The 19,104-nt window shown below is 36.2% G+C and overlaps 3 protein-coding genes across 8 annotated transcripts in view; 2 read left to right on the top strand and 1 right to left on the bottom strand.

Annotated features, from left to right (window-relative positions):
* The window catches only part of NLG-4 (neuroligin 4), a 918,748-nt gene that overhangs the window by 286,523 nt on the left and 613,121 nt on the right, over positions 1–19,104 (bottom strand). The window lies entirely within an intron of this gene.
* On the top strand, positions 573–8,156 carry LOC143259918 (uncharacterized). Of its 2 annotated transcripts, none has more exons than XM_076524139.1 (9): positions 573–914; positions 3,004–3,123; positions 3,325–3,442; positions 4,043–4,301; positions 4,481–4,588; positions 5,636–5,684; positions 6,464–6,609; positions 7,123–7,255; positions 7,321–8,156. In XM_076524139.1, the coding sequence occupies exons 1-9, from the start codon at positions 771–773 to the stop codon at positions 7,369–7,371; spliced, it is 1,128 nt and encodes a 375-aa protein (XP_076380254.1). In that variant the 5' UTR covers positions 573–770; the 3' UTR covers positions 7,372–8,156. The 2 variants fall into 2 exon arrangements, with proteins under 2 accessions (XP_076380254.1, XP_076380253.1); XM_076524138.1 differs by having other exon boundaries at positions 5,594–5,684; positions 7,321–8,154.
* On the top strand, positions 8,506–16,683 carry LOC143259917 (uncharacterized). 4 transcript variants are annotated; one of them, XM_076524136.1, is made up of 9 exons: positions 8,506–8,857; positions 11,498–11,617; positions 12,409–12,526; positions 13,738–13,996; positions 14,178–14,285; positions 15,322–15,370; positions 15,637–15,801; positions 16,317–16,449; positions 16,518–16,683. In XM_076524136.1, the coding sequence occupies exons 1-9, from the start codon at positions 8,714–8,716 to the stop codon at positions 16,592–16,594; spliced, it is 1,173 nt and encodes a 390-aa protein (XP_076380251.1). In that variant the 5' UTR covers positions 8,506–8,713; the 3' UTR covers positions 16,595–16,683. The 4 variants fall into 4 exon arrangements, with proteins under 4 accessions (XP_076380251.1, XP_076380249.1, XP_076380252.1 ...); XM_076524134.1 differs by having other exon boundaries at positions 8,507–8,857; positions 15,280–15,370; XM_076524135.1 differs by having other exon boundaries at positions 8,509–8,857; positions 15,280–15,370; positions 15,637–15,797.

Genomic DNA, 19,104 nt, shown 5'->3' with positions numbered 1-19,104 from the left:
GCCAAAAAATCCAAAACGCGTGACCCGACTAAAACGAGTTTATTAATTTACGACATAAAAGAAGCAACAGCTTCGATTAAAATCGATTCTTTAAATTTGAATTATAACTTCCTTTATTTCGACGTTCTGTTTGTGCTGACAGAACTCTCTTGAACCTGTAGAAAATCTCACCAATGACACCAGCAGCTATTGCATTTGAAAGCTCTACATAATTTCTCGTATATACAATTTAATAATACAATTTAATATAGAGATTGTACCTCTTCTGTCACAAAATCTTTCCACTCCAGTCCTCCAAACAGGAATCACCATAATAATTCAAGCGTGGCACTATTTGCTATTGTCCTTGATTCCGATCTGCACTCGAGGAACCTCAGGGAGCGACTGCGGCTCTTTCGGTTGCAACTTGCTGCCACTAGTGCTCGTGTATACATCGGTTGTCAATGACAACGCGAGTGTTCACTTTCACACGAAAAATAAAAACAAAGGGGAGCCAGGAAATCAGGGAAATATTTTCGTCTACGCTTCAACCCTTTCCATGAAATCAATATCTTTCCACTGGAAGGCACTGTCAAACTGCGCTAGGCTGCATTAGGTGCGTTTATAGACGATTACCAACAGCGTTCACTACGCTCCGTGACGGAAGTTCGGAATATCGAAAATTATAGGTTGCGATTTTAGAGGTAGAATGCAGTTTCAGTGAAAGAGTGGGGAGAAAAGAGATACTCGCGACTTTTACGTGGCAGTTGCTTTCCGTCTACGGCCTGTGAATGGATCTCTTCGATTGTCAGTATTTCAAATTCTGCCGGTTCCATTTGCTGTTCATTGGGCAGTGGCCCTATCAAACAAACATAACAGCTATACCTGCAAGAATTGTTATAATAACTGTGGCAATAACTTTCTCCATTTCTGAGGTACGATTGATAGATTAGTATAATTGTTAGGCTGAAATTTCGTAATATGAAACATCTGATATCGGGAACTTATCGAAGATAGAGAAACATGTTCTTTTTTAAAAATGAAACCTACGTAAGCAGACAAAGGAATTAATTCATAATTATGTTTACACGGTATGTACGGTTTAAGTTGTACACACGGTTATTTTTGTAATTATCAGAACTACGAAAAAGTGGTTTAATCAGGACGTTGTGTGACGATATTTATGAATTTAACATTGACATTTTTTAAAGAATAGTTATGTTCTTTTTATTCATATCTAACTAACATATTTTCAATACACTACTTACGTATGTTTATTTTGAAATTTAGTAATTGTGACTATACTGTCTATGTATGTACGATATTTTGTTATAATATGAATTTGCAAGGTACGACATTAAATAGAATCAACAAATAAGGTATGAAAGGTAATTGGAATAACGTGAAGATTATATGATTGTCTTGCTTTAAAGGGTACTCGACATGCATATATAAATATATTTAATTTCATATTATTGCACATCATGTCAAGCACTTCGTACATTGTGACCTTGAGATAACTTTTAAATGAATTGAGCTATCAACAAAAATTCTTGTGCTCATTTTCCATTTGTCCTCCATCCTAATCTATTAGAAATGTATTAAGATAATGAAAATGTTTAGATTTCTTAGTTCATGTACTAAGTAATTCAACTGAATCTGACGCGAGCCACAGTATTCAAAATATGAAGATTGATTAACCTGTCCTTTTCTTTAAAAGAATTGCTTGACATTTTGATTTAAAGGCGACGATACTTTTGCTAAATGACGCAATTCAATCTGTAATATTTTGGTCTAACAAGGAGAGGTTCCCAGGGTTGACGCTCACATTATGATGAGATTTGGTACACTGATAGAGCTTGCAAAGCTGAATCCAATGATACCTGGTTTTAGGGGCAGCCGTCTTATAATTTTTCAGATAAATAATCTTGAAGTTGCTAATAAAAGATCAGAAAGACGCGCTGGATTACGGCGCGAGGGTCACGCAGGCCGGATCTCCCCCCACTCCTTAATATTCCTAGTACTGCGCTGGTATAGTACCCTTACGCTCGCGGTACTGGGAACGGTTCGGCTCCAGCCGATGTTATACGAACCGTGCACCGATTCACGCTGTGCGTACGCTCCCTCATTCGGTCGGAGCCGAACCGTTCGGCGCAAGGATGTCGGTTTTGAACGGGTATTACCTACACACCTATTCATGCGTAGTTATTATATCCATGCAATTAACCCGCATACTTAATCCACGAGTGCACGGGTTCCGAAATACACGGCTACACTTGTAATTAATATATACGTGTCTTAATTGGTACAGAAAGTGTACACTCAATTTTTGTGTGCATAAAAACAGATTATCGATTGGTTAACAATATTTCCAAATATCTCGCAATCGTTTCTTTTGGTTTATTTCCTCATCCATATTTACATTTTTGTCTCAGCAAGTAATAGCATATACCAATAGAAACTCTTATTGCTGTACTTTCTGAACGAATTAATACGTGGATACGTTAATTACATGTGCACTCATGTACTCGTGTATTACTATGTACACGGGTTGATACACGAATATATTAACTACACGTGCATACGTGTGTATGCAATACCCGTTCGAAACCAACATCCCTATGCGAAACGGTTCGGCTCCGACCGAACGAGGGAGCGTACGCACGGTGTGAATCGGTTCACTATTCGGGCGTCATCGGTAGGAGCCGAACCGTTCCCAGTACCGCGAGCGAAACGGTACCACGCCAGCGCAGTACTAGAAATATTAGGGAGTGGGGGAAGATCCGGCGTACGTGGCCCTCGCGCCGTAATCCAGCGCAACTTTCTGGCCTTTTATTAACAACTTCAAGATTAATTATCTCAAAAACTATAAGACGACTGCCCCTAAAACCAGGTATCATTGGATTCAGCTTTACAAGCTCTATCACTGTATCAAATCTCATCGAAAAGTGAGCGTCAACCGTCGAGACTACACCTTGTGAGTTATTTGTAACAAAATGTGCAGTATAATTTATTCTTGAACAGATCTGTCACGTCATCAAATTACGGAATGATATGCAAGTTTTTGTGGAGACCCTTCCGTTTATTTTGTCAAACTTTTGTGTAACCATAGCCTATCTTAACTGTTGGTTCAACTTGGAAAGGGTAAGTACATTTTTCCACCACCAGTAACAATTAAATGCGGTGCTCATTGAATATCGGAGTATGGAGGGAAATATCTATACTACGCGTAGTTTCTTTCTGTCAGCGGAAATTTCGAATCTTCCCGAATACTTTGATATTTTTAGCAGATCAACGTTTAGCAAGAATTTGTCTGGTCAAATAAGAGTAATTTTCTTGTAACAGTTGAAAGGAATGCTGGAAAGAATAAAATACGATTGGCACTGTGCGGCGCTGAACAATGAGGACCATATTCTTGAAGCTATCATGAAAGATGGATGGAAATATTCATCGTACTTTTTAAGTAATGGAACAATTACCCTATCAACCCATCTACTTACATTCATAACATTATTACTTTTTAAACCAATAATGTTCCTTTCGTTTCTACATTGATTTAAGTATCATTCTTGCAAACTGATACAAGAGTTAGTAGTTGTTTCGTTTCGATAGGAAAATTATTCATTCAGTGTTTAAGCGTGAGGCTGCCTTATTTATTATTGTATGAAAGAGCTTCTCGCGTGTTCCTAATATGATAACATTGTATCATTAGATTTCAAGATTTTCTGTCTATTTTGAAATGTAAAACGCCAGTATTTTTCATAATTCTTACGTTTTGCTAATTTTGTTTACAGAATAATTAAATATACTAATAAAGAGTGTGTCGTTTTCTCTCAAACTAGCAGTCATATCACTAAGCCTTGAAATATGATTATTTAATCTATCGTCAAAGTTTGCTACGGTTTCAACGACCGATTTGCTCGCCATCCATCCCATAATTCCCACATGCTTTTTCAGACAACGGTAGATAAGGCAGATATTTCGGATCCGTACCTTACAGTATAACTGTAACAAATAGCTCATTTGTCTAAGCGAGTCTGTATATCGACGTGCCCGGTTTCAGCGTATGGATATCCAGTGACGTTGTCCTATCTTATTTTCCAAGTGACACCAGTGATACTAAACAATTTGTTCGCGTTGAATATGACTTACGGCCGACCGCCGATCGAGGGTGAATTCTTTGTTGATCAAGATGAATATTTTTCACATATTATGATATATCTAAATGTCGTCATCTGCACGGGGTGCATGATCACATTCGCTACAAACTTGCAGTTCAATATGCTAGTTCATCACGCGTGCGGGATGTTGGGCATTTTCGGGTGAGTTGTCAAAACAGAAAGCTCGGTAGAACCACGATCTCCGAAGTGATCGGGGATACTTGAATGATCGAGTAATGGGAACACATACGTAATTCACATGCTCGATTAAATCTTTACCGATCTATCGCCGAATCTAACTCTCACTCGGTTACTTCATTTCTCGGATGCGTTATTTGTAGACATCGTTTGGAGCACATGTTTCATTATGCTTCGGAGAAACCTGTTGAGGATGACAAAGTAAAAGCTGCTATTGCCCGTACCATCGAACAACACAAACAGATTATGCAGTTAGTATATTTCCTGAATACTTTCATGCTAAACCTATCGAGCACTGATAATACCTGACGCGTTTGCCATTGAAGGACTGTCGAAACTGAATTTTGGGCTCTAATTTAACACCAGGTTTGTCGAGCAATTTTATGTTGCTTCGTAAAAGTAACAAGCACATTCAGATTTTTCGCGATTTCTATTATAATATGTGCCCAATGAAACAAATTTATTACATAAATTTCCCATAAATGTGTCTTTATAATTTCAATAATTGAATATTAAAGAATTATTAATTAACCCTTTCGCTGCGGAACGCCTAAAAATGAATTACTCTCTCAGCAGCCGGCGCGATAGTAGATTGTCTGTACGAACGACACGATACGCGCGACGCTCGTAAGACGGTGTGCGAAACCGATTTTGCTGGTCTTTTCTTTGAGGCGACTGGCCGACACGGCAGCCAAACGATAATAGTAATAATGATGATAATAACAATTTTAGAAATTTTTAACAATCTTAAATAATATAGACAATTAATATAATATATTATAACAAAATTTAATAATCGAGCGCCAGAAGGCGCTGTCCGCTGAGAGAAAGTGTCTATAGCCGAGCGCCAAAAGGCGCTGTTCGCAGCGAAAGGGTTAAGATTATTAAAGAATTGTTATTATTAGTATCAAAATATCGCGTTCCGTAAGCCAATAAAGACTCTCTTTTTCACGGAAAAGTTTTCATAATTTCAACAATATTTATATGAACCATGCGGAACCTGTCAGTTCGAACGGCTTGGTAGGTTTAGTGGTAATGCATTACTTACCGGACACCTATTCTTTTAAATAACATTCGCAATATCTGGTTTGTTGATTTTTAATTGAATTGTTATTGCATATTTCTGAGCATTGAAACACAAATTTTTTAATAGTACTCACTAAACACCGGTAAATAATGTGTTAACTTTTCTCCAAAGGCTGCAAAATTATTTCTGAAATAATATTTCATTTCAATTTTCTCAATGGCTATTCAAGGTACATCGACACTGTAAATAGCTATTATTCTGCGGCTTTCAGTTTGCTGTTGCTTCTCTCTACCGTCATCATCGGCAACTTGATGGTTATCGTAAGTTCATATCGGTTATTCAACTGACAGATCTATTTTCTAAGATGTAATTATTCACATGTAAAATCTTTGATTTCAATATAGATACACGCGAATACACAAATACAAAACGCAATAATTTTTTTAAAACTGGACTTGAATTTTTTTTTAAATGACAGCGGGACTTGTCTACTAGATGATGAACAAAATGCTTTTTTTTAATTTTGCCATCACTTGGAATGACAGGAAAGAAATGATAAAACTGTCGTTTTTTAACTTTTTTTATCCGAGCCTTTAACGAAATTTTAAAAAATGCTTCTCGTATATCTCGGTAACTGATATGCATGTTGAAAATTTTATCGAAATCAGTTGACGTTGCTATGAGTTACAACAAATTGAAGATGATAAAAATCGCAGTTTTATCACGATTTTGACCAAAAACTGGAAAACAATCTGCAGTTTTTTAAATCTTTCAACGCCTGTAGATCGAATTTAGGTTTTTTAATCATCGTCCGGTAAACTAGTCCCGCTATCATCTAAAAGGATTGAAGCCATTTCGTTGAATTTTAAAAAATTTATTACGTTTTACAAGGTGTACGAACACTTTTGTGGGTTATTGTGTTAAGGTTATGTCATCTTCGACAGAACTTGTAACAGTGCTGCGATTAGGATCATTCTTTTTTTGCAAATTACGAAAAATAAAATTAATAGCGTTCTTATTATACATGGTACACGTAATTCACGTGGCACGATGGAAACTTGTATTACAATGTTCATTACTTATAAATACTCCTGTTTAGTTGTGCCTTAAGATTAAAAACATGGAAGGCATCGACTTAATCGCTACGGCGATGATACACACTTGTGGTGTATTGTCCGATATGTTCTTTAACGCCGCTTCGGCTCAGAGGCTTATAGATGTCAGTTCAGATGTTTTTCGACAGATGTGAGTAATTAACAAAATTTCCTTACTTTTTATTAATTCCATGAGAATATCGGCAGCTGCACTCAACCTACGCACTAATATTTTATATCTGTGCGGTAGCCTTCCCTTAGATAATTAACTAAATAATTCTTGCATAGTTTAAATAAATTGAATACTGTTCTTTGGATTATTTATAGTTATTTCGGTGTATCTTCCTTCAGTTGTTACGTTTATTTCTTCCCATGTTATCGTAGATAGAATAATGTACATCCTTTTCTAGAAGAACTGTGTTAATGGATTCAAAATGTTATAATTACGAATGTTAATTACTATTAATGTGTAACAAAAAAGAAGTAATTACTGATATTTGCGTTGCGACAATCGCTGCGCAATAAATAACTGTCAACAATTGTGCATGTCTTTGCATATTATGTAATATTCATCGTAACATTCAAGTCGTTTCTGACACAGTTCGTGAGATAATTCATGAAAAATATTTCGAAACAAAAATTAATTGCACATTTACAATCCTAGGTATTTCGGGAAATGGTACGTAGGATCGGTCTCGAACCAGAAGATATTGCTCTTCATGATGCGCAAATGTATGGAACCGACCGCAATTGAATTCGCCAATGTTTTCACGATATCGACGGAGAAATTCGCCACAGTAAGGCAGCCGCATCAACGACCTTCTAAAGCTTTATTATTATTTCTTATTACAAATTGTTTCAGATACTGGAGAGTTCGATGTCGTATTTCACGATGATCTATTCCATGCAATAATTCGTAGTTTTTCGGCTAGGTGTCAAATCCCTTCGATTCTTATACATATAGTGTAAGTCTGAACGCATTAAGTTGTGTGCAATCTTAACCGGTTCGCATTGAATTGTCCTCATGTTTGATGCAAGAGCAGCGAAAAGAATGGAGTAAATAGAAACGTGCGAGCAGTCAGTAAAGCATTAATTGCACATTTTTGTCGTGGATGATATAATGATTGTAATAACGAAACGAACAATTGTATTCTTGTACTTTCTCGATCAATGAAAATATATTCAGACGATATAAAAATTAGAGTGAAACTCTTTTCACTCTAGATTATAATGTTAACAAATACAAAACCTTGATACAAATAACGAATGAGAAAATATAATTTATACATATGTTAATTTTTAAATCTGCATAAAAATTGACCCGTCCAAATAGTAACACATTAAATTATGTGCAACATTGTAGGATTATTATTTAATGAAAAATTAGTATATCAATCGTGAAAGTTTAGAAAATAATTACTTCATAGTTTCTTAAATAAAATTGCAAAAATGTACTACAACTTTAACGTCTTAAACCAGAAGTCAATCGGCCAAAAAATCCAAAACGCGTGACCCGACTAAAACGAGTTCATTAATTTACGACATAAAAGAAGCAACAGCATCGATTAAAATCGATTCTTTAAATCTGAATTATAACTTCCTTTATTTCGACGTTCTGTTTGTGATGACAGAACTCTCTTGAATCTGTAGAAAATCTCACCAATGACACCAGCAGTTATTGCATTTGAAAGCTCTACATAATTTCTCGTATGTACAATTTAATAATACAATTTAATATAGAGATTGTACCTCTTCTGTCACAAAATCTTTCCACTCCAGTCCTCCAAACAGGAATCACCATAATAATTCAAGCGTGGCACTATTTGCTATTGTACTTGATTCCGATCTGCACTCGAGGAACCTCAGGGAGCGACTGCGGCTCTTTCAGTTGCAACTTGCTGCCACTAGTGCTCGTGTATACATCGGTTGTCAATGACAACGCGAGTGTTCACTTTCACACGAAAAATAAAAACAAAGGGGAAGCAAGAAATCGGAGAAATGTTTTCGCCTGCGTTTTAACCCCGTCCATGATGTCAATATCTTTTCACTGGAAGGCACTGTCAAACTATACGGCTGCATTAGGTGCGTTTATAGACGATTACCAACACGTTTACCGCGTCCCTTGACGGAAGGCCGGAATATCGAAAATTATAGGTTGCAGTTTTAGAGGTAGAGTGCAATTTCAGTGAAAGAGTGGGGAGAAAAGAGATACTTCGGACTCTACGTGTCAGTTGCGTTCTATCTACGGCCTGTGAATGGATCTCTTCGATTATCAGTATTTCAAATTCTGCCGGTTACATCTGCAGTTCAGTGGACTGTGGCCCTATCAAACAAATATAATAGCTATACCTGTGACAATTGTTATGATACTCTTGATAATAACCTTCGCCATCACTCAGGTACGACTGATTGATTAGTAATTGTTACGGTAAAAGTTCCTAATACGGAACATCTGATTTCAGAATCTTGTCAGAAAAAGAGAAACATGTTTTCTAAAATGAAAGAAGACGAAACGTTTAATACATTATAATATTTAGATAAAGTGTTGCGTGTTATGGAGGAAAATGTGATGTGATGATAAGTACTTGTCCTCGGATAACCTTGTCTTCTCCTTTGAGTTCTTCTCTAATTTAAGTTCCTTAACATTTTCAAAACACGTCTCACGCATGTGTTTTTAATAGTGTGATAATCTAACTGTACTGTGAATGTGTATTGTAATAACAATGACCAAAGGATGACATTCAATTAAAAAGACAAAGATATCTGAAGTATAATTTCATCAAAATATTTCCAAAATTTGTTCCTCGATCGAAACTCAAGGTCATCTCTACTTTTTAAATAGTACTATATATATATGATCAGTCTTCTTATATATATATGTATATATAAGATTATATATATATAGATTTAATTTCATAGTCAACAATTTGGTACATTATGAACTTGAAATTATGGAAGACTGATCAGAAATCGAAGCTATGGTTTTTCGTACTTTGACCCGAGCCATTCTATTACAACAATTCTCGTGCTATTTTTTAATTTGTCTTCTATCCGAATCTGTTGAAAATGTATTACTGTTGTGAAATATTTCACATTTCTGAGTTTGATGGTCATGCCATGCTCACAACGAAGTCAGAAATATGTAATGCTACTTGAAATATGAAGATTACTCAGAGTTTTTATTAATAAAATTCCTTGATATTTTTGTTTAAAAACGATGCTATCTTTGCTAAAAACTTAGAGTAAACTTTACGTTGCGGGGGGCAGCCAGACCCTTGGACACTGGGTATCGGGCGAGAAAGCAGAGGCCAATTGATTCTATCGTAACTACTTCCACCCAGCAAGGTCCGAATTGAGATTGCTGCCGCCATGGTCGAGGTCGGGTTCCAGATGAAGTACCTGGGACTCGTCCTCGACAGCCCTACCGACCGCCACTTCCAATTCCTTGACCACCGAGTGAAGCGAACGACATACCTTATCCGACCTGCCTCCTCTAAACGTAAAGTTTATCTAATTTAGTTTACAATATTTTTTGATCAAACAAAGGAGAGGTTCCCAGGGTTGACGCTCACTTTTTGATGGCATTTTGCACAGATATAGAACCCGTGAAGCTGAAGGCAACAATACCCAGTTTTGGGTGTTGACGGCTTACTGATTCTGATATAATTAATGTTAAAGTTGTCAATAAACGACCAGAAAGACGCGCTGGATTACAGCGCGAGGATCGCGTAGACCGGATCTTCCCCCACTTCCTAATATTTGTAGTACTGCGCTGGTGTAGTACCCTTGCGCTCGCGGTACTGGCAACAGTTCGGCTCCGGCCGATGATACCCGAACCGTGTACCGCTCGCTCATTCGGCCGGAGCCGAACCGTTTCGCGTAGGGATGTTGGTTTCGAATGGGTATTGCATACACACGTATGCACGTGTAGTTAATATATTCGTATATCAACTCGTGTACATAGTAATACACGAGTACATGAGTGCACATGTAATTAACGTATCCACGTATTAATTCGTTCAGAAAGTACTGCAATAAGAGTTTCTATTGGTATATGCTATTACTTGCTGAGACAAAAATGTAAATGTGGATGAGGAAATAAACCAAAAGAAACGATTGCGAGATATTTGGAAATATTGTTAACCAATCGATAATCTGTTTTTATGCACACAAAAATTGAGTGCACACTTTCTGTACCAATTAAGACACGTATATATTAATTACGAGTGTAGCCGTGTATTTCGGAACCCGTGCACTCGTGGATTAAGTATGCGGGTTAATTGCATGGATATAATAACTACGCATGAATAGGTGTGTAGGTAATACCCGTTCAAAACCGACATCCTTGCGCCGAACGGTTCGGCTCCGACCGAATGAGGGAGCGTACGCACAGCGTGAATCGGTGCACGGTTCGTATAACATCGGCTGGAGCCGAACCGTTCCCAGTACCGCGAGCGTAAGGGTACTATACCAGCGCAGTACTAGGAATATTAAGGAGTGGGGGAAGATCCGGCCTACGCAACCCTCGCGCCGTAATCCAGCGCGTCTTTCTGGTCTTTTATTAACCTTTTAGGTACGGCTGAATTCTGCGCGAGGCTGTTTCTCTGGACGGCAGGATCTGATATGTACTCTACAGAGTCTCTGTATATTCTGTCTGTATATTGTTAAGATAAGTCTGTATATTTTAAATCGATGTGTAAACAAAAGAAGTATGAAACAATGCATATGAAGACGATTATTTGATTCAAACGATGACCGAGTGAGCTACTAGAGTAAGCCGCTATAGTGGTGCGTCGTTCAGAGAGATGACATCCGCGGAAGCCACTATAGTGGTGCGTCATGCCTAAAAGGTTAACAACTTTAACATTAATTATCTCAAGAATTATATATCGTGTGCCCCCAAACCCGAGTATCATTGGATTCAGCATTATAAGCCGTAACACTATACTAAATTTCATCAAAAAGTAAGCGTCAGCTCTGGGGACATCTTCTCGTAAGTTATTCGTAGCAGAATCTGTATCATAATTTGTCTTGAATAGGTCACACATATCCTTAAATTCCGGGGTGATGCTGAAGTTTTTCTGGATACCTTTTCATTGATTTTGGCAACACTACATGTGTTCATATTGTATTTCAACAACTTGTTCAACTTGGGATCAGTAAGTAGATTTCACCACTACGAGAATTCACCCTTACCCTGTAAACGTTTCTTTAGTTTATGTACTTCATAAATGGGAATTACATTGACCCCTAATACTTTTCAGTGAGTAAAAGTATTTAATTTGAAGTATTCATTCCTCAAAACCTACAATAATTCGTGTAACATGTTCGAACATCCTAAATTAAGATTTGAATATCAAGATTGTATTATGGATTGTTTAGATTATTATTATTCTAAACATTTAAAGTGAAATACGAAGAATGCATTATTGTGATTAAAAAATCGTAACATTTGGACAAATAAGAAATAAATAAATAAAAATAAAAATTCTGCGGAAAACTAACGTCCCGTCATTTGGTGTAATACTTTCTTATGTAGAGTTCATCACATTACACGAATTTGGAAAGATTTATTAACATTTCCATTTAAATAATTGAAGATTACCTTATATCTTGATAAAAAAGGATAATAACATAAAACTTATTGGAATATTATATGTCTCCCTTAAGAGACATGCACCTTCTATCTGAAACATTTTATCATACATCAAGTATTTGCTGTCTAGAATTACTTGATCCTTTAAAAGACTCTGGTGTCAAATTGGCCACCGTTTATGGCGCAAGAGTTAATTAAATGCGAAGCTCATTGTATGGTCAGATAATCTATACTATGCGAAGTTTCTTTCTGCCAGAGGAAATTTCGAATCTTCCCGAATGCTTTGATCTTTTTAGCAAGTCAACATTTAGCATGAATTTGTCTAATCGAATAAGAGTAATTTTATCGTAACAGTTGAAGGTAATGCTGGAAAGAATAAAATACGATTGGCGATGCGCAGTGCTGAACAAGGAGGACCATATTCTTGAAGCTATCATGAAAGAAGGATGGAAATATTCATCGTACTATTTAAGTAATGAAACAATATTGAGAATTTATATTTAATACAATGGAATTAATATTTAAATCGAAAATGACCCTATCGCATTCACGTTGATTAATTACCATTATTGCAAACTGATACAATGGTTAATAGTCGTTTTGTTTCGTTTAGAAAAGTATTCATTCAGTGTTTAACACGTTCGCGCAGGCTCTGCAATGTGAGTTTCTCTGTACTGGGCGGCAGCTTGATACATATTTGGTTGTACTCATTGTCCAATGGGAAATTTGACCTTGGGTTACCGGTGGTTCGACCCACCCAATGGAATATTTAAGCGTGAGACTTCGGTGGTTCGCGGTGGCGTGAACATGTTAAGCCAGAGACTGATTACTTTGTGACTGCTTTACTTTTTGCCTTATTTCCTACTGTATGGAGAAGTTTCTGACGAAAAAGTAGCAGCAACTATACCACGTTCCACAGAACGTTCAGGTGATTGATGCTGCCGTTGCAGCCGAGTGATTATTACACTACGATGCCCAGGCGCAGAGTAGTCTCAAGCTTATGAAAATGTTGAGCCAAAGTTAAGGAATAATAAGTATAGCTCAAGTTGTGTGTGTGTGTGTGTGTGTGTGTGTGTGTGTGTGTGTGTGTGTCAATTTATTGGCGTAAAGGGTCTTATTTTCTCCGTCAAAGGTCGTCTGGATTGAGAAATTCCAATAACAGCATTTTCGCTAAGGAAAAATTTCCTTCAAATGACCTTAGAAACTCCCTTTTTCCAAATTGCGTTACATTTTTTTAGTATTATTGCGTGAAAGATTCTAAGAACGTATCAGGATTTAAAACCGAAACATATCGGAGCCTATGTGAACTCTAACAGTATGCAGAAAATTATTGAACATTGGATGTTTCTGATAATCTTTCGAAGTAGAGTCAGAAAGAACTTTCAGGAATTTTACGACACTTACATTACATTAAACAACTAAAACTTTGAATATGGTGCTTAGTACTTGGTAGCGAAATGAGACTACTCTCAAAATGTGATTAATATTTAATCTTCGGACAAAATTTTCTACAGTATGAACAACCGATTCGCTTAACATCCATGCTACAATTCTCAGATGCTTTTTCAGACGAAGGTGGATAAGACAGATATTCCGAGTGTATTACTTACAATATATGTATTTGTAATGAATTTCTCATTTATCTAAGCTTGTCTACATCTATATTGACGTGCTTGGTTTCAGCGTGTTCATATCCATTGATGTTGTTCCTTATTATCGTCCAAGCCACACCAGTGATATTAAACAATTTGTTTGCGTTGAATATCAGTTACGACCGGCAGCCGATCGATGGTGAATTCTTTGTTGATCGAGATGAATATTTTTCACTTATTATAATGTACCTAACCTTCATCCTATGCGCATCGAACATAATCACATTCGCCACAAACTTACAGTTCAATATGCTAGTTCATCACGCATGTGGGATGTTCGCCATTTTTGGGTGAGTAATCACAACTAAATCTATAGTAAAAACTTGATTCTCTGAACCAGTCAGGAAGATTCGACTGTTCGGATAATAGAACAGTTTCTTAACTAGCGTGCTCGATTAAATATGTGCTGATCTATCTCTGAACCTAGATCTCTATCGGTTGCTTTACTCCTCTAATAATACTTCGTTTTAGGCATCGTTTGGAGCACATGTTTCATTATAGTACAGAGAAACCTGTTGAGGATGATAAAGTACAAATTGCTCTTGTCCGCATCATTGAGCATCACAAACAGATTATGCAGTTAGTGTATTTTTTGAACACTTTCACGCTAAAACTACAGAACACTAAGCCTAACTGACGTGCGTTGCATTATCAAACTTAAACACTGAATTTTTGGCTCTAATTTAATACAACTAGGTCTGTCGAGCACTAAGAGCATCAATTTTATGTTGCTCCATAAAAATTATAAATATATTCAGATGTTTAACCATTTTTATTATAATATACGTCCAGTGAAACAAATTTGTTGCATACATACCCAATATATATCCTTATAATTTCAATAATCGAAAGTTAAACATTTTGGAACGTGTCAAAATGACTCGTTCCGTCAACCAAGGTTATTTATAAATAATAAATTAATAAATTTATAATTAAATAAACTAGAAGATGTGCTTGAAATAAGGAATTTGTTCAATTCTTTCGTATTAAAAGAGTTTTTATAATTTGAACAATTTTTAAAGTAAAAATGCGGAACCGGTTATTTTGAACAGCATGGTCGGTTTAGTGGTAATACATTATTTACTGGACACTTATTTATAAGCTTCCAAATGACTATGCTAGAATGAAATGAAGCTTTGGAGCAGTACAAAAAGGCGGCGAGCATTGTAAGTTGGCTTGGCCGAGAGGTTTTCTTAGCAACACAACCAAGCAGAAGGGACCGACGCGACACGAGGTTACAGGAAAGCGAAGCACTGTTCGCGCATCGTTGTCCCCTCCTGTGTCGGTTGCGTTGCTAAACAATCCCCTCCCCAAGTCAACTCCCAACTCTCCCCCACCTTTATGTGTCCTGTCTGTTAACACTGCTGTGGGGTGTCCTTTTAAATAACATTCGGAAAAACTTGTGTATTGATTGATTGATAACTGAACTGTTGTTGCATATTCCTCAGCATTGAAACATAGATTCTTTAATAGTTCTCACTAATTACCAGTAAGTAATGTGTTAACAATTCTAAAGACTGTAACATTATTTCGCAAATAATATTCCATTTCATTTTCATAATTGCTATTCAAGGTACATCGATACTGTAAATAGCTATTATTCTGCGGCTTTCAGTTTTCTGTTGCTCTTCAGTAGCCTCTTCATCGCCAACTTGTTGGTTAACGTAAGTTCATGTATGCCATTTGACACATTTTTATTCGCACGTAAAATCTTTGATTTTTATATACATAGATACATATTGAGTTTATGGGCTGATGAAGTTGTTTTAGCATGTTTGATAAATGTTCTGGGAGTACATACTGGGATTGGGGTTATTTTTATTTGTGAATAACGATAACTAAATTAATAGTGTTCTTACTGTACGTGCTACATATAATACAGATGAAACGTGTATTACAATGTTCATTACTTATAAACATTTATTTTTAGTTGTGCTTCAAGATTAAAAACATGGAAAGCATCGACGTAATTGTTATGTTAACAATTACACCACATATAGTGGTGTTTTCTGATATATGGGCCTCTATGTTTATGGCTGCGCTTTCGGCACAGAAACTTATCGATGCCAGTTCAGGTGTCTTTCAACAGATGTCAGTAATTAAAAAAATTTCCTTCATAATTCCATGACAATATCGGTAGCTGCATTCAACTTCCGCACTAATATTACATTTTTGTGTAGTAGCCATTCCTTGGATAATTAATTAAATAATTCTTGCATAGTTTAAATAAATCGAATACTGTTTTTTTGGTTCCTTTACAGTTATCCGAGTGTATCTTTCTTCAGTTATTACGTTTATACATACAGTTTATTTGCTACAATTTTACGGTGAATAGAATAATGTACATCCTGTTGTAGAGGAATTGTTTAATGAATTCAAAATTTTATAATTACTTATAATAATTACTATTAATGTGTAATAAAAAAGAAGAAATTACTGACGTTTGCGTTGTGACAATCACTGGGCAATAATTGACTGCTAACAATTGTATATGTCTTTGCACATTATGTAATATTCACCGTAACATTCGAGTCTTTTTTGACACAGTTCGTGAGATTGTTCGTGAAAGATATTTGGAAACAAACATTAATTACATTTGTTCATTCCCAGGTATTTCGGGAAATGGTATGTAGCATCGGTCTCAAACCAGAAGATATTGCTCTTCATGATGCACAAATGTATGAAGCCAGCCACAGTTGCATTCTCCAACATTATCACGATATCCTTGGAGAAATTCGCCACGGTAAGAGGAAACCGCATCAACGATCTTCTGAAGCTTTCTTATTATTTCTTATCATGGATTGTTTTCAGGTTCAGAAAGCAACGATGTCGTATTTCACGTTGCTTTATTCCATGCAATAATTCGTAGTTTCAGTGTACGATCTTAACCGTTTCGTTTTGAAGTGAGATCATGTTTGTTGCCAGAGCAACGAAAGGAACCGGGCAAATAGAAACGTTCGAGCAGTTAGCAAGCATTATTAATTGCACATATTTGTCGTGGACGATGCAATGTTTGTAATAATGAAACAAACAATTGTGTTACTGTACTTCATTGATCAATGAAAATATACTCATGCGATACTAAAATTATATCTCACGCATTAGAAACTCCTTCCACTCTAGACTATCATGTTGGCAAATACAAAAGCTTGATACTAATAGCGAATGGGAAAATATAATTTATACATATGTTAACTTTTAAATCTATACAAAAATTGATTCGTCCAAATAATGGCACATTAAATTATATGCAATACTGTAGATTCTTGGAACATAGGGAAACTGTCAAATCCGCACCTCTGGCATCGTAGCATATCTATTTTATTATCGTTATACGTATGCTAGATACTAAAGATACGAAATGATCAGAATACCAAAGACAACTTAACTGTGTCATAGCATTAACCAAGGCTCGGAATTAACTTGCCCGCGGTGGAGCATTTTCGAAAACTTGTCTGAAATGTGCTGCGGAGTGGTGGCGGGGAGATCTCACAAATGGGATTGGATGATGCCAATGGATTCGCATTTCATACCACTCTTCGAAAATGCTGTTTCGCGGGTGAGATAATTCCGAGCCCTAGTATAAACAAACGACAGATCTGACATATAGTATAATAACATTTAGTATTTAGTATAATAACATTTCTACGCCAATTTCTTTTTCTATTTTGTCGACGAATTAATAGGCATTTAACATAGTCACAATCTACTTTACCCACCTTTTTACAATCAACTTTACGCACAAAATTATGAGTTTACACTTCTCAAGATTTGGGCCTTATGTAAGAATATTTTTCGTTGGAAAGTGAGTCATCCGAAACAGAAAGGTTCAAAGCAGCACGCCGTGGTCATGGCATCATCAAGCAAATTCGTCCAACGGCATAAAAAGGCTTGTATTCCTTGACTCAATTTTTTACCTACTTCCTAACTCTTGTGTTACTAAATATCTGCATAATCTCACTAAAACATGACATCGGCGCGCTGCTTTGAATCTTCCCCTGTCGAATGACTCATTTTCCAGTGAAAAATATTTTTATAGAAGGACGAGGAGCGTACACCCATCATTTTGACAGTAATTTTGTCACTCTACTACTTATCGCGCCGTTACAGATCTAGCCCTTTAACGCTGGAAAATTGGAAAAAGTGCAGGCCGTTGCAGAACGGTCAAATGATTGTCAAGATTATTTTGTCAAAACTTTGTACTTCTTGGTATAAATGTAAAAATGTCTTGTATATTTATTTTGTATATAACGATAGTAAATACAGAATTATATCGTCATATATACATTTGAAAAAGAATATAAAATATAAAAAATATAAAATAAAATATATACAATATATATACTGAAAATAACCTTGACGCTTATTCTATATCTATTTTTCGTATAAATTATAACGCCAAAAATAAATTTCATTAATTTACGATATAAAAGAGGTAACTGCACTGGTTACAGTCGATTCTTTAAATTTGATTTATAGCTTCCTTTATCTCGACGTTCTGTTTGTGCTGGCAGAACTTATTCGAATGTGTAAAAAGATTCACCAATGACACCAGCAACTATTGCATTTGAAAGCTCTATATAATTTCTCGTGTACTCACAATTCATATAAACAGGAACTGCTGATGGAAGCCAAATCCGGATCTTTGGCATCGTAGCAGATCAACTTTCTCAAATACACATACATATATTTATTTCTACCACATATTATTTAATGAAAAATTAGTATATCAATCGTGAAAGTGTAGAAAATAATTACTTCATAGTTTCTTAAATAAAATTGCAAGAATGTGCTACAACTTTAACGTCTTAAACCAGTAGTCAATCGGCTAAAAAATCCCAAACGCGTGACCCGACTAAAACGTGTTCATTAATTTACGACATAAAAGAAGCAACAGCATCGATTAAAATCGATTCTTGAAATTTGAATTATAACTTCCTGTATTTCGACGTTCTGTTTGTGATGACAGAACTCTCTTGAACCTGTAGAAAATCTCACCAATGACACCAGCAGCTATTGCATTTGAAAGCTCTACATAATTTCTCGTATATACAATTTAATAATACAATTTAATATAGAGATTGTACCTCTTCTGTCACAAAATCTTCCCACTCCAGTCCTCCAAACAGGAATCACCATAATAATTCAAGTTATTTGCACTATTTGCTATCGCACTTAATTCGGATCTGCACTCGAGGAACCTCAGAGAGCGACTGCGGTAACTGAAAGAGTTACCATTTGCTGCCACTAGTGCTCGTGTATACATCGGTTGTCAATGACAACGCGAGTGTTCACTTTCACACGAAAAATAAAAGCAAAGGGGAAGCTAGAAATCGGAGAAATGTTTTCCATGACGTCAATATCTTTTCACTGGAAGGCACTGTCAAACTGCATGACT

This window comes from Megalopta genalis, chromosome 8 (genome assembly GCF_051020955.1).
Source record: "Megalopta genalis isolate 19385.01 chromosome 8, iyMegGena1_principal, whole genome shotgun sequence".
Taxonomy (NCBI): Eukaryota; Metazoa; Arthropoda; class Insecta; order Hymenoptera; family Halictidae; genus Megalopta; species Megalopta genalis.
Note: the sequence above shows the minus strand (reverse complement) of the source record. Positions and strands in the feature narration are given on the sequence as shown.

Bases quoted from the DNA above. Each gene is read 5' to 3' on its own strand.
- LOC143259917 (XM_076524134.1), top strand. From the start codon at position 8,714: ATGGATCTCTTCGATTATCAGTATTTCAAATTCTGCCGGTTACATCTG. The intron at 13,997-14,177 runs GTGAGTAATCAC...ACTTCGTTTTAG, and splicing joins GGGATGTTCGCCATTTTTGG to GCATCGTTTGGAGCACATGT. The intron at 14,286-15,279 runs GTTAGTGTATTT...TTGCTATTCAAG, and splicing joins CATCACAAACAGATTATGCA to GTACATCGATACTGTAAATA.
- LOC143259918 (XM_076524138.1), top strand. From the start codon at position 771: ATGGATCTCTTCGATTGTCAGTATTTCAAATTCTGCCGGTTCCATTTG. The intron at 4,589-5,593 runs GTTAGTATATTT...TGGCTATTCAAG, and splicing joins CAACACAAACAGATTATGCA to GTACATCGACACTGTAAATA. The intron at 7,256-7,320 runs GTAAGGCAGCCG...AAATTGTTTCAG, and splicing joins CGACGGAGAAATTCGCCACA to ATACTGGAGAGTTCGATGTC.